At 35.3% G+C, this 15513-nt stretch overlaps 3 protein-coding genes across 3 annotated transcripts; all 3 read left to right on the top strand.

Moving 5' to 3' along the window:
- Nucleotides 1-468: 468 nt before the first annotated feature.
- Nucleotides 469-858, top strand: MONOS_9305 (uncharacterized protein; the record flags this gene model as incomplete). Its single annotated transcript, XM_067879792.1, has 1 exon — nucleotides 469-858. One exon carries the CDS (start codon nucleotides 469-471, stop codon nucleotides 856-858), a length of 390 nt encoding a protein of 129 aa, XP_067734609.1.
- Nucleotides 859-5116: 4258 nt separating this feature from the next.
- Nucleotides 5117-9497, top strand: MONOS_13017 (putative DUF214 family protein). Its single transcript, XM_067865691.1, has 8 exons — nucleotides 5117-5296; nucleotides 5340-5529; nucleotides 5574-5629; nucleotides 5688-5742; nucleotides 5809-6048; nucleotides 6157-6231; nucleotides 6327-6481; nucleotides 6688-9497. Exons 1-8 carry the CDS (start codon nucleotides 5148-5150, stop codon nucleotides 9173-9175), a joined length of 3408 nt encoding a protein of 1135 aa, XP_067734608.1. The 5' UTR covers nucleotides 5117-5147; the 3' UTR covers nucleotides 9176-9497.
- A 362-nt stretch (nucleotides 9498-9859) lies between these two features.
- Nucleotides 9860-15412, top strand: MONOS_13016 (uncharacterized protein; the record flags this gene model as incomplete). The annotated part of the gene is made up of 1 exon (XM_067865690.1): nucleotides 9860-15412. The coding sequence occupies one exon, from the start codon at nucleotides 9860-9862 to the stop codon at nucleotides 15410-15412; it is 5553 nt and encodes a 1850-aa protein (XP_067734607.1).
- Between the last annotated feature and the right edge of the window lie 101 nt (nucleotides 15413-15513).

Raw genomic sequence — 15513 nt, 5'->3', positions numbered from 1 at the left:
TAAGCACATCTTTTTTTCCTTGAAATGAAACTTTAACTTCAAAAATTATTTTCATCCTTTTTTCTAATGAACGAAAATATTATGGATAATGAAGAAAAACCATTATATTATCAACACTCAGAAAAATGTTATGAAGTTTATTATTATCACACACATCAACAACATCGATTATTGCAAATTTCCATTCAACAAAGTTCGAAATAAAAACCTCTTGCTTCAAGTTTATTGTGCTCCGGTTTTGAGCCTGAAATTCAGTTTTCGTAAACAAAACCTCCAACTTTTTATTTTAATTACACAAAAAATTCTATTAATTGCAAACAATCACTTTCCGAATATGTGCTCCTATCCATTTTGCCTTTCATTCCATCCAGGACCAATGCGCAATTTTGATCAAAGAGCTGGTGTGCAGACGCGCTCGACGAGGGGGCCTGGAAGGTGGATGCTCGTCTTCTCCCAGCACTGAAGGCTATGGCATTGTGTACACAAGACGCGAAGACAGAAGATAAGCCGTATCTGAGCGACGCAATCACCTTCGTCATTGCTGCTCTCCTGGAGGTTCGCCACATGAGGATTATTGCAAAATTCGGCTTCACAGCTGCGAGACTATTACAGGAAGAAAAGGAAGACCCTCTGATTAGCAGGGAGCAACTTAAAAGAATCTCACACCTACCGCAAAGGAGACAACAAACAGGTGGGCAGGCAACACACACTGCAAGCAGACAGGCAACCCGATCAGCAAGATCCTTTTCAACCAAGAGACCATTTATTCCGACGAAGTCCCGTTTTTTTCGGAGAAAGAAAGAGGTCGGACTCAGGCCTTTGCACGAGCGTGGGAGGAAACAGGAGTGGGAGAAGTGATAACAGATGGCGTTCGATCAATTTGGAATGGCAGAAGCGTTAGGGAACTACAAGTGAGGAAGAATGGACAAGGCAGAAGTTTTATTGGAAAGAACAAAGAGGAGCTAGCTTGTGCAGAATGGATCAGAGAAGGGCAAAGGACGGAAGTTATTACCGAATTGGGCTCGGACCAGGTTTGTTGTCTAAACAATATTTTCTTTATCCCAGAAAAGAATGGAAAATTCAGACAGATCCAAGATTGCAGACCGTTGAACGCAGCGCTGAATGACATTCACTTCAAGATGGACGATCGTTTCACGGTGGAGAAGCTGATGCAGAAGGGAGACTGGGTAACTTCACTGGACCTCTCTCAGGCGTACTTTTCAATCCCGGTTCACAGAGACTTCACTCCCTATCTGGTCTTTCAATTTCAGAGGAAATAATCTTCGGTTCAAGGGAATGCCATTTGGATTCAAGGACGCACTCAGAGTTTTCACCAAAATCATGCGCAAGGTTGCCGTGCAGATAAGGAAGTAGTGGAAGGTAAGGCGTGTGAATAATATTAACTTCATGCTTTTTCTTCGCCAGGACAAGATCATTAACGAGCAACAACCAAGGAGATTGTGGAATGGTTGGAGCAACTGGGGCTGAAGATCAATACAAAGAAGAGAGAACGGAAGCCAAAAGATGTTTCGACCATTTTGGATGGAGATGGGGTAACTTTCAAATAACAATAAAATAAGAATAACATCGAAAAAATCATTGAAAATTATTTTCTTTCTTTTCTTTCTAAAAATTCTTTCATTTTTTTCTTTATTCTTTATTCTTTTCTTTTCTTTTTGTTTATAATAAAAAAAAAAAAAGATATGATGAATGTATCTGAATTTGATTAAGAATAATATTTCCTTCATTTGATTCGAAAAACACTCCTATGGAAACACATAAATAATTCCGAATATGGTTTACGAATTATGCTTGAGCATTTATTAATTTAAAGGAAAGGAAATGGGTTATTCTTTTTGAAAAGTCTCGGATGTTTCGATCTGGGTTAAATATAATTTTCCTAATAAGAACATTTCTTATTATTTATTTTTCCAATTTTAACATTTTACAAAAAAAAAAAAAAAAAAAAAAAAAAAAAAAGAAAAGAAAGAAAAGAAAGAAAGAAAGAAAGAAAGAAAGAAAGAAAAAAAAAAAAATACATGAACCTTTAAGATGAAAGAGTTAGTGCATCGTGGAGAAATATGATGGATTGATATAAAAAATGATCAAATAAGTGACATTTTAAATAACCATTATATTTAACATTGACAACTATTCAAAAAGTACAACCCCCACTGTCAAATAATAATAATAATTATAAATTATGTTTCATATGTCCAAATTTTTTTGAAAAGTTCCATTTGTTTAATTTTCAAAAAATTAAAATTTTCATATTTCATTCAAATTACTGTTTCCACTTACCAAATTTTGCTGTCATTGAAACAAGTCCTTGTCAAAGTTATTTTATCCGTTTGGGTGTGATTTCGTGAGTGAAAACAGAAATTTGAAAGAAATAAGAAATTTTTTATTTTTTGTAAATTAAACAAATGGAACTTTACAAAAAAAATTTGACATATGATTGAAATGTGGACTGTTAAATGTGACTTTTATTCTTATTGGAATTTTTTTATTTTTTTCAGTTTTTGCTTGCCAACTGTTTAAAAGCGCTGATTGGCTTTCCGCACTTCAAAAAAACCTTTTTAACAAGTTTTACACAAATTATTCACAGTTCGTTTTTTAATTTTTGCTTATTACACAACGAGAAAATTCGTTTTTTTTTTTTTTTTTTTTTTTTTTTTTTTTTTCTCGAAAAATTTGAATGAACTTCTCTCTTCCAACTGGGAATTGCCCAAGAAATTGGATACATGTTTAGAATAGCACTAACCATTACTTCTCTATTTTTAAATTCTATTTTTAAAGAACAATTTTTTCCTAATATTTTTTCATTTCAATTTTTTGCAACTTGCAATAATAAATATGATTATTTCTTTGTAAATATAATTAAATGAATAAAAAATTAAAAAATATATGAAATATAATTTACTTTTCAATGGTGAATTGTGCAAATAGTTGAAAATTATTGTGATGATTTTATTTTTAGCTTAACTTCATAAAAAAAGTTTGATCGATGATCAAAAACAATAGGTACCATTTATCTGTTAAAAATGAATAAAAAACAATAATTTTCAACTATTTGCACAATTCACCATTGAAAAGTAAATTATATTTCATATATTTTTTAATTTTTTATTCATTTAATTATATTTACAAAGAAATAATCATATTTATTATTGCAAGTTGCAAAAAATTGAAATGAAAAATATTAGGAAAAAATTGTTCTTTAAAAATAGAATTTAAAAATAGAGAAGTAATGGTTAGTGCTATTCTAAACATGTATCCAATTTCTTGGGCAATTCCCAGTTGGAAGAGAGAAGTTCATTCAAATTTTTCGAGAAAAAAAAAAAAAAAAAAAAAAAAAAAAAAAAAAAACGAATTTTCTCGTTGTGTAATAAGCAAAAACTAAAAAAAACTTGTTAAAGCGGAAAGCCAATCAGCGCTTTTAAACAGTTGGCAAGCAAAAACTGAAAAAAATAAAAAAATTCCAATAAGAATAAAAGTCTCATCATAAAGTCGACGCAATAAAATTGTTGTTTTAAGATGGAATAACAATAATGTAAGGAGCCAAAAATTCGTCGAATAATCAGCAAGTCTTGAATCTGGGTGAAAATTTAAAATAATATTTTTTTCCAATTTTGTTGTTCAAAAAAATATCGAAAAAATTTGTGTCAGAAAGTTGTTAACAATTATGTGGGAAAAGATAAATTTTAATAATTTCGATTTCATATTTTGTGCGCTCTTTAGAATATAGCTCTGTGACCTGACAAATAACTTGAAGCCTCGTCTGTCACAAGAAAAAAAAAAAAAAAAAAAAAAAAAAAAAAAAAAAAAAAAAATTTTTTTATGAATATAAAATTAACTATTGCAAAAACTTCTAAAGACTTTTCAAAACAAATTGGAAAAGATTTGTTGATTGCATCTGTAATATCTTGTCGATTTTTCTCTAATGTCAGTGACCGTCAGTTACTGTCAATGACAAATTGTGACCAAAATATTCCTCAACTGACATTTCGTGTCAAAAAAAATAAATATTGGGAACTTGATCTCATGAATAAAAAATTTGATTTTTTCAAAATAATTAGAATTATTTCATGAAGATTTACAAATTAATTATTATAGAAATAAAGAATTATGAAATCGTTATTAATAACCCTTTTTGACAAATCATAAATATCTTGTCAGTCATTTTATCATTTTTTCAATTTTCTCTTGTCATTTCACAGAGGTTTACTTTAGAAGTGAAATGAATGTTTCATAATATTAGGAATGAGAAAAATTTTGACGTTGAGACTTAATATTCACACTATTTCATAAAAAAAAATCAAACATAAAAAATGAATAATGATTCCAGCTCGCTTAATCACTCAAGAGGAGAAATAACAAATGACAAATAATAACATTGAGAATTCTCTTCAATTAAAATGATAAATAGAAAGCTGTATCAAAGATTTGTCTTTTAAAACGTTAATAACTGATTTCAACAAATATTCTTAAAAATTATTAAATTTTATTTTATTTTTTATTTTTTATTTATTTCTTATTTATTTTATTTTATTTTATTTATTTTTATTTTTATTTATTTATTTTTTTAAATATAAATTTTGACTTTTACAAAATGGGTAATTCCTTTTGAAAAGTCGCAAATGTTTTATTTTCAAATAATGTTAAATCTTCATATTCAGCTCAAAATTTTTTTAACATCACGAAACTTCACTTGAATGCATGAAATAGCAATATCCAATAATGGATACATATTAGTGAAGTCTGGTGTATGTTTACAAAAATTTGAACAAAATATGAAAATTTTGATTTATTTGAAAGTTAAATATTTGCAACTTTTCTAATAGAATTACCTATATATATATATAATAAGTTTGCTCCCTAATAAGGAACATTTGCACGATATTGCACAGAATTTTCCGCTCTGCAAACGTTTCAACACAATTTTCAAAAAAATCAAGAATTAATTATTTTTTGAACTATAATTAAACAAAGTGAGAAATTGGCATAATTCATAAGAATATTATTCAAGTTTGCTATTTGTATTTTTTTATGATTGTTAAAAAAAGATAACAATAATAAATTTTAATTATTTTTTGTTTGATCAATAATCCCATACATATATAAAAATTTATTTATTGATAAAAGATATGAGAAAAGAGAAAAATAGAATTCCAGAATCAAAGGAACATAGGTGCCTAAATAGTAATGAATGTAGTAGAATGTTATATTTTTTTATCGTGCAAAGCAACAGAGAGAGAAAGAAGCATCCATGTGATTATTGCTGCAATGTATTTGGGTTTGCACAAATTTAATTGATTTATACTTATTATTTTTATTAGAGTAACTATTGCCTGCCTATTTATTCCACTTATGCTATCTGTTTTGGATAAGATGTCAGTTGTTACGTTTTTAATATCTCAATCATCTGTTGGGGAAATTGACCTGGAAATCACACCTCGTAACTCAACAAACTCATTTGGCATTAATTCAACACTAGCCCAAGAACATTTATTAAGCATTGGAAAAGAGGTTTATCAAAAAAATAAATCAAAAATTTCAAATTATTTATTTAGTTTTCATTGTGTTCACCAAGGGTTAGCACTAATACAACAACATGGTCAGACGTAATGTATTTTCTTTCTATTGAATCTTTTCAATGAGATATATTATTAATTTGTACTTTTAAGAAAATCATCAGAAGCAATTTCTGTATCATTTGTGGCATTTGATACTCAAAATGAAGTTTTTATTTTTATCTCAATTTTAAATGAATGATTATTATTTTGAAATAATATATTTTTCTTCCAGAAATCCATATCTATTGGAAAGGAATGGAAATCTAATCCAATACCAAAGGGTCAGACAATAATCACAAAAAAGTTAGCAGAACAACTTAAAGTATCAGTGGGAGATATTATATACATGAATGTAACAGCAAAAGAACTGACTCCAATTGTAGGAGAAGCAGTGAAAAGGAAGAATCCAAGTGCAATGAATTTTGTGATGGATGTATTGCCAGTTACAAATTTAGCAATGAAAGTTTATGATGTATGAACTTTTTGTTTAACTTTCCGATTACAAATTTCTCTGTCATTTATCGATAAAAATGCAAAACCATTAACTTTACAAACACGAAAATTTAATATTTTTGTAAAGATTTCTTCAGGAGCACTCGGAAAGACTGGCAATGATCATTCTGTTTTTGTTGAATTGGATTTTTTTTGGGAAATGGTATATCTGTTATTCTGAATTTTTTAAAAAATGAACGATGCATTGATTATGCTTTTCATATTTTTTCTCATGAAATAATTGATTTATGTGAATAGCTTGTAGAAACGTTTCCGTCTGATGCGTTTATTTTTGTTCCGAAAAAAGATTGGCTGTCACTTGATTTGCGCCATTTTGCAACGTCGATTGTGTGCACAAGGCAAATGCCTCGAATGGAGTCGTATCTGCGTTCTTCGACAGAAAAAACCAGAAAGTGTGTCCTTTCAACTTCTTTCTTTCTCTTTCTTCATAATTTTTTATTGAAAAAAAAATTGTTATTCAATAATTCGAATATATTCTCACAATTTTTACACCTTCATTTTTTTAATCAATCAAATTATTTTTTAATACTGCATTTCACCGAAAATATGTAATGCGATCTTACAACCTTTGACGCATACAATCATGACTATATGCCAGAATTTTTGAAGAATGGTCATCTGCTATTGGCTATGCATTGTCTTTCAATGAAATCAATATTCGTCTTCCTGTATTAGAGCAATACATCGTGTTTGGGTTCATAGGAACCATTTTTGATGCAACTTTTATTTTCGTAATAATTGTTCTCGTTGTGTGCGCAATTCTGCAGATACACACACAAACTATGCTGATGGTGGGTCGTCGCGCTTTTGACTTTGGGATGATGCGAGTTCACGGGCTGTCGAAAAAGGGAGTTGTTGGACTGCTTGTAACAATGGCGCTTTTTTATACAATCCCTTCGATAGTTATAGGCTTTGTTCTGGCTGCGATAGGAAATATTCCAATCATGGCTGTACTGGGAAATACCGCTGGATTGAAGCTTAGTTATCTTTTGCCCCCTCAATTTTTTGGATATACTCTTCTTATTCTTATTGTTACACTGGCATTTGGGCTATACCATCCAGTTAAACGATGCACGTCTCAGAATTTAATGGATGCAATCGATGTCGACCATCTGACAAACTCTGCTGTGGAATTAAACATCGAACGAAGCAGCGATATGAAGTCGAATCCCACTCTTCTCATATTTGGATTCTTTATTTTCTGTGTTGGGGGATGTGTGTATTTTCTGACACCTGTTGCGATGCTCAGTGCGCAAATGGGAATTCTGCTTGTTGCGCTGATTATTCTCCTTATAATGATCATCGTCGGCATCATAGCTATTTTATTGGGTGGTGTGCATATTGTGGAGATCGCTGTGTCACAAATCGTGTTTTTCATGGAAAACAAGGCAATCAGGATGATGTCATTGAGGAATATTGTTGCCCACCGAAAGGAAAATAGGAGTACAACGCTGTTGTGCTCGATTACAATGGGGATAATTGTTGCATTGGAGATGCTTGCAGAAGGAATAGTGTCGACCATGGACACGTCAGTTATGTCGCAGCACCCAGCAGATCTCCATCTTTATGTTCCTCCGCACCTCACCACATCACTTGTCCCTGCAACGTCAAGAGTGCCAGAGAGGCCCTATGATCCATTTGAACTTGGAGGTGGGGTGGGTTCGTTGGTGTCTTCGGTGAATTCAGGATGGATCACAAACACACATTATCTTGATTCTGTTGTTCACGAGTACGATGATATTGTTAAGGATGTATCTTGGGTCACAGTTCCATTGAGCAGGATGGAATGCAACGGTGCAAGACTTTCGAGTGTGATTGGCAATGTTGGCCGTTCTCATGTTTACGGAGCGAACATGTTTGCATTTTCTCCGAACTTTCTTGGAAATATTGATGAGTCGTTGATTTCTATTACTGACCGATCAAAGAAATCAAAGACTGGAGACGATTTGTTTAAGCAGTTTTATGCACAGTTGGATGAATCAATTGGAACAGTGTTAGGTAAAAGCGTCCGCAGAGCAATGCAAAGCAAAGCAGGAGATCAGTTTATTCTGAACATTGCAGCTGGGTCTGGCGATTATTATAGCAGTGGAGGAAGTTCATCTTCAATTACAGGGAGAACAATTACAATGGGTGAAAGATCGAAACTCTTCAACATAACTGCAAATGCATTCATCAACTATATTCCTTTAATTAATAGTCCAAATGCACTTGTTCCGTATTCTACAGTCGACATTCCAATGTCGATTCCGGCTTTCTCATCACTTCTACCGAATGAAAACAGCTCTCTTTCTGATGTTAGGTTTTCACAGATGCTTGTACATTTGAAGAAAAAAGCGAATAAAGATAGAATGCACGAACTTGTTAGTCGATTAAATTGGATTACAGATGAAATGGAAAGAGATGACAGAATGGTCAGCGATGATGAGTGTTACGAAGGGCAATTTCACCAAGTGAATGAGAAATTCTTGCCAGATGCACAAGCTTCTGAAATAGCATCCCAGAAGGTAGTTACAAAAGTTTATGCTCCAGAGAACATTACATTAAAGGGGCACACACAGCCTTTGGTTGAGGTTGAAAGGCATGCGACATTAACAGATGGAACCCCAGCCGGCGTTAAAGGCAATCATTATGAACTGTGGACTATTGAAGATCACCAAGCGACAATTAGCCTGGCCCGTCGGAATATTATTCAGTCGATGGCAGCGAGTGCTTTTGGGTTTGGGATGATGGGCCAAGCGACGCTTGCAACGGCGATGGTTATCAATGTGCTGCATTCGAGAAAGGAGATTGGGATGATGAGAGCTGCTGGAATGACACAAGGGCAAGTGACACGTATTTACATTGAGGAAGGTTTTATTGTTGTTTTTGCTTCAAACTTGATTGGGCTGATTGCTGGGATTGTTGGAGGGTACTCATTTTTATCACAATTTGCAATATTGCTGAGCACCAGTATTCCTTTTGTGTTTCCTTGGCTGACTTTTATCATTATTATCGGGGTTTCTTTTATAAATGCAGCAGGTTCATCTGGAATTCCAATGAAATATATACAAACGAAACAAATTGGAGAACTTATCCGAACACTATAGAGAATTGTGCGACGTAAGTTATAAAATGTGAATATATGTTTAGTATTTTTTTCCATTTTGTGATTCGTGTTACAATTTTTTTTGAAATATTTTGTGATTATTTACAATTGTTCAGTTTTTTCTTTTCAATTTTGCTGTAATTTTTTTTTTTAAGTTGAATCTCAAGATATCATTCGTTTTTGAGAACCTCTTTATATATTTATGTGTAAACACTCACATTTTCTTTTGATTTTTTCTTCATTTTAATGACTTTTAATTTTTCTGCACATATTTTTTCTTGAATATTTTTGAAGAATAACATCAAAAAATGAGAATTAACCTTCATTTGCTTTAGCAATGCTTCATATACGCGTACACATAAAAACTATGAAATAGAATTCTGCAAATGACATTTATCTTTAATGAATAGAGATTATTTTTGAAAATTGCCATGCATAATTTTTATTTTGAATCTTCATCGCATTTTAAATTTTGCTTTATTTTTTTAATCAAAAGGTCTCTGCTGTAAAGTTTCATAAAAAAATCAAAGAAAAACGAAAAGGTGATTTGAAGCAAGATTTTAGTTTTTGATTTCGAAATATTGACAATATTTATTACTTTTTTTAAATAATAATAAAACTTTGATTTGCAGGATTTTGCGATCTTCACAGTTAAATTCAATTTTTTTAATAATTTCACCAGATAATGGATTCACCTTTTTCTTTTGCAAAGGCTGGTGCTTCTTCGCCTGCTTCTGTTGGAGTTTCTGCCCCAAGAAAGGAAAAAAATCCTTCAACAAATCCTTTGCCTCAATCTCGTACAACACCACCTTTAATGAATCAAAGTGACTCAACAAGAAATTTGCGCCAAAATTGTCAACAAACAGGATCTCAGCAATTTGTTCCTCTGACGAATTCAAACAGAACAAGGACCCAAACTCCTCCTCCTCCATATCCCAAATCAACAACTGAACGGTCTTCAAATTCTCGGACTTCTTCTGGAAGACAAAGTCAAACACTGAATCAAACAAGTTCTACAACAACTTTTAGGGAAACAAACATTGAAGATGATGAGGAAGAGGAAGAGGAGGAGGAGGAGGAAGAGGAAGAAGAAGAGGTTGAAAACGATGGAAGGCCATCCGTTCAAGCAAAAGCAACTCCAAAATTTGCAACAAATCGAGGAACTGGTTCTCTCTCCCAAGCTCAACAACCATCTTTAAATCAAACATCATCTGCTCAACATCAAAGAATGGAACAAACAGCTTCAAGATCTACACAAAACGACACTTCTTCAGCCACACAGCCACAAAGCTCAGCACAGAGCCCACAGCCACAAGGCCAGAGGCGCCCAACAGAATTCAACCAGCTTGCCAAGCGTGTGACAGAGATAGCAGCTGAGATGAGGACAGCCTTTGAAAAGGAGCGAAAAGAGATCAGCGAGCGATTTCGGAAGCAGAAAGAAGAGATGGTGCGGAAGCAAGCTGAGGAGAAGAAGTCAGCCGAGGCGACGATGAAGAAGAAGATTGATGAGATCAAAGAGAAGACAGCGACTGAACTGAAAGCGATGGAGCAAAAGAGGAGAGCCGAGATTGAAGAGAAGAAGAGAGAAGGAGAGCGAGAAATTAGAAGGACGGAGGGTAAACTTCGAGCAGAGAAGGAAGCATTGCGAGAGAAGCTGATGAAAGAAATAGAAGAAAAGAAGGAGAAAATGGAAGAAGAGCAGAATGAGAACGAGAATGCGCGAAGGAAAGAAATCGAAGAACTCAAAATGGCAATTAGGATGATGGGGATCAACAAAGACAGAGCAGTTGAGGAACGACTGAAAGAGAAGGAGGGCGAAATGGAAGTTGAATGGAAGAAATATGAAGAAGAACTTGCCACTCGCGAAAAGAAGGAGGAAGAGGAAATTGAGAAGCAGTTTGCAGAAGAAAAACGAAAGCTGCGTTTGTCAAAAGAAGAGCTGGAAAAAGAAAATCGGGCGAGAGCCGAGCGGTGGAAGAAAGAGGAAAGAGAAGAAGAAGAGTTGGAGAGAGCAGAAGAGAAAAGAGAAGAGGAAGAGGAAGAAGAGAAGCAGAGAAAAGAAGAAAGCGATTGGGTTGCCCGAAAAGAGAAATTGTTGAATGAAGAAGATGAATTGGCAAGGAAGGAAAGCGAAGAAAGAGACAAAACTGAAGAATATGAGCAAAGAATGGAGATTGAAAGAAAAAAAGAGGAGGAAGAGGAGGAAGAGAAACAGAAGGAGGCAGAGGCAAGTAGAGAGGAAGAAGAAAGAGAGTTTGAGGAGGAGATGAGAGAAGAAGAAGAAAGAATCAACAGCCTGAAAGAGCAGAACAGCAGAACGGATGAAGAAATCCATGAGCTGAAATACGAAACTGAGCAGCTGGAAAAACAAAATTTGGAGAAAAGGAAAGCGATTTTTGAGAAGAAAAGACAAGACAGAGAAGAAGAAATATTGCTGAAAAGGAACAAAGAAAAATTTGAAAAGGAACTTAAAGCGAAAGAAGCAAAGATGATTGAAAAAGATGCACTGCGAGAGAAAAGAGAGAAGGAAAGAGAATCCAGGCGCACATCAGAAGAAGAGCTGCAAGGCAAAGTTGAGCAGAACGAGAACATCATTCTTGAAGAAGAAGAGAAATGCAGAGAGCTTCAGATGCTTCTTCAGAATGAGATTGAGGAAAAAGAGGAGATTGCGCTGCAATTGTCAGCGGCAGAGACAGAACTGGCAGCGAAAAGAGAGGAAAGAGAGAGAGATTTTCACGAGCAATTGAGGCAGAATGGAAAGAAGGGAGGGGCAGAAAGGAGTGAAAGCGATGATTTGGAGGAAGAAGAAGGAGGAGGAGGAGAAGAACTGAGTTTGTCCAGACAAATAGAACAACTGAAAAAAGATCAAGAAAAGCAAAGGAGACAAGCTGAAGAAACACAAAATTCACTCAAAAAAGCTATTTCAGAGTTAGACGAGAATGACAAAGAAATCCAAAAGCGGAAAAAGGAAAAGCAGAGAATTGCAAGTGCAACACACGAAGAAAGGATCAATCTGATCAACATCGAAATACATGCCAAAGAACAAAAATTGAGCGAGATGGAGAAAATGGATGCTGATTTAACGAAAACTATTGAAAATGAGAAGCGGGAAGCGCAAAAATTGAAAGAAAGAGAAAGTATTGAGAATGAAGAACGTGATGCCAAAGAGAAAGAAATGGCAAGAGAAGCAAAGAACCTTCAGAAAAAGATTGAAAGTGTGAGGAGTGAAATGAAAGAGATGGAAACAGAGATGGAAAACAAGCTCCATTTGCTTGATGGAGAGCTGCATTCTGCTTCTTTGGAAGATTCTGACGAAGATGAAAGTGAACATACGACGAATGAAGAACAAGAAGACGACAAAAACGAAGAATTGGAGAAGAAAGTGGAAGAGGCAAAGAAAGAATTGGAAGTTGTTTGTCATCGTCTTGAAGAAGAGAAAAGGAAAATCGAGAACGAAAGAAGGAAAAGAAGTGAAGAGAAAGAGAGGGAGCGTTCGGCAGCCCAAGCAGAAAAGAATAGCAGAACAACAGAAGACGAAGAAAACGAAGATCTTGAAGAAGAAGGGGAAGATGAAGAACACAATGTTTCTGTTGAATGTAGTGAAGAGATAGAAAGGGAGAGCATTGAGCTTGAGTCAGAGCTGAATGAACTGAGAGAGAAAGTTGAGAAAGAAAGAGAAGACTTATCCTCAAAGAAGCAATTGTTAGGAGAAACAGAAGAAATGCATGTTCAAATTGCCAAAGAAAGAGAGCTTCAAAATGGAGAAATACAAAAGCTAAGAAAGATGATTCAACAAGCTAAAGAGGAAGTAAATGTAATGAAGAAGCGACGAAAAGACGAAAGTGACAAGTTTCAAATCGTTGTTGAAAATGTTGCATGTGAAAATCAAACAGAGAACGAAGAAGAAACAATAGAGGAAGACACGAATTTCTCAAAGGCAGAAAGAAAGGAACATGATCTGATTGAAAGCTCAAATAAGGCAACAAGAAATGCCTTTGAGCAACCCAGTTTATCAGATGTGGTACAAGAGCCCAAAGACAACAGCCTTTCATCTCATTTTAAAGAACACGAACAGCAAACATTGCTTATTTCCACAGCACCTCCGATTTCATCAAAGCTCGTTCCTTCAATGGCAAAGCATAAGCGCACATCAACTGTACATGAAGGAGCAATGCCAAATTCTTTTCCACCTGCAAAATCTCCGTCCTATCAGAAAATGCTGCAGCAAGACGCTTCTCATCAGCAAAGCCCCAAAAGAGCGTTGCATCTGTCATTTGCAGAAGAATCGCAAACAGCGTCTTCGCCTCAATTTGAGCCAACTCAAAGCTCAAAGGCATTTCAATCAGCCAAACATTCTCATTCTCATTCTCATTCTCTTTCTCTTCAGGATACAGCTGAAATCAACCATTCTTCTATCCATCAAAAACACCAGTCACGTTCTCACGAAAAATCATTGCCGAGTTCAGCAAGCGCTTCTTCTGATGGAAGCAGTTTGCGGTCGAGGAGCAGACGACAGTTAGAAGATGATGCGCAATTGAATTCACAGCGGATGAGCAATTCTCCGACTCGTCGATCTGAAAGGCATAGGCAAAAGGAGTATACAAAATCTTCCCTCTTTTCTCATCAAAGTCACACTGCAATTAAAAGAGTGGAGGATAAAGAGGAACTTTCGAGTACAGAATCTTTCACCAGTTTTCCAGAGAAAGGTTCATCTATTCAAAATGAATATCAATCAAAAAGTCAAAAGGAACACGAAAATTCAGAAGAAAAGTCAAGAACAAGAAGATCAATCCATCGCCATCACCAACAACAGTTACCTAATAAAGACATGCAACACACTCAACGCAGACACTTGCATCGCCACCAATCAAATCACCATGATCGCCACGAACGCGGACTCAAGCATTCTTCAAGCGAATATTCACGTTCTGCTTCTTCTTCTTCCATTTCATCTCAGCTTTCTTCACACTCACAGTCATACAGTCATACAGCCACTTCACGAACTGCCTCATCTGTTTCTTCACGCAGCATTTCAGAATCTTCTTTGTCTCACACAACCAGCACTCATTTCACCTCATATTCAACACGATCTCACCATCATCAGCCACATCACAATCATCGTCACCACCGACACCATCATCAGATTTATCGTTCACCTCATCCGCAAACAATGCGCCCACGCCCTCATTCACATCATTCAACAGCACGTTACAAGGAGTCACCTTACGAGGAGCTGCATTCGAAGAGAGGCAGCACACTTCATCGCACTCATAGGCATCATCATTCACACTCAAGAGCATCTGGAGAAGAAAGTTCAGAAACATCACACGCTTCATTGCGTCAAGGTACGTCTCATCGACACTTCGACAGCAGAGACAGGTTTGATGCGATTCGAACAGATTACATGCTTCCCCCTGATTCAAGACTAATGCAGCAAAGCTTACCCTATCTCGGCAATCCTCATACACTTAATGTTACTTCCCCTTCACATTTACAACAGACATTTTCTCCTGCTTCTTCTGGTGTCTTTGGCTTACATTCACAGAATCACAGTTTATCTATGCCAGTTCTCGAAGAGAAATTATACTCACAGCAACTCTCACAATCAGAACGGCTAAGTTCTTTTGTGCCTCAAGCTCCAACTGCTCAGACCGAAAGGCCACTTTCTCTTTCACAAACACAAACAGATGCGCAGTCCACTCTTTTGGTGGAGACTATTCAAAGCTTACACACGACACTCAACAAATTTATGGAAATGCAAATGGATATGTCCAAAAAGCAGAAGTTAGACGAAAAAGAGGCAATCCAAAAGCCAAAATCAAATACATCCAGAAAAAAGAAAGAGAAGAAACAGATAAAAAAAGTTCTTTCTCAAACATCAAATCCAACAACACCAACAAGAGATGACTTCTCAACCAAGTTTGCTTCCAGTGAGATTCCCCCTTCGCACGAGCTATTCACTCCTCATCCGCCAATGACACGCCCACCGCCGCAATTGCGCAGACCCACTGCGTCCAATCGCCATCTCTATGCCTCACAGCCAATTGCTCCCTTTTCACAAAGCTTTTATGACTCCACGCAAATGAATGCATCAGCTCGTAATGAAGCTCCACTGCCTTCATATTCACCATATTCTTCTGCTCGATTTCGAGGCCAAGATGACACCAGTTCGCTTCACGATTTTGTTGATGCCATTGGCTCTCAACTGTCTTTCAGAATGAAATCATCAAGGAAATGATATCCAAAAATGTGTATTTATAAACTTTTCTATTTATGCATTGAAATGGCATTTGACGATCAGAAATTTAAAGAAAGCTGCACCAAAGCATTCAAGTTACT

Source organism: Monocercomonoides exilis, assembly GCF_001643675.1.
Source record: "Monocercomonoides exilis strain PA203 chromosome Unknown scaffold4-2303458, whole genome shotgun sequence".
Lineage (NCBI taxonomy): Eukaryota > Preaxostyla > Oxymonadida > Polymastigidae > Monocercomonoides > Monocercomonoides exilis.
Note: the sequence above shows the minus strand (reverse complement) of the source record. Positions and strands in the feature narration are given on the sequence as shown.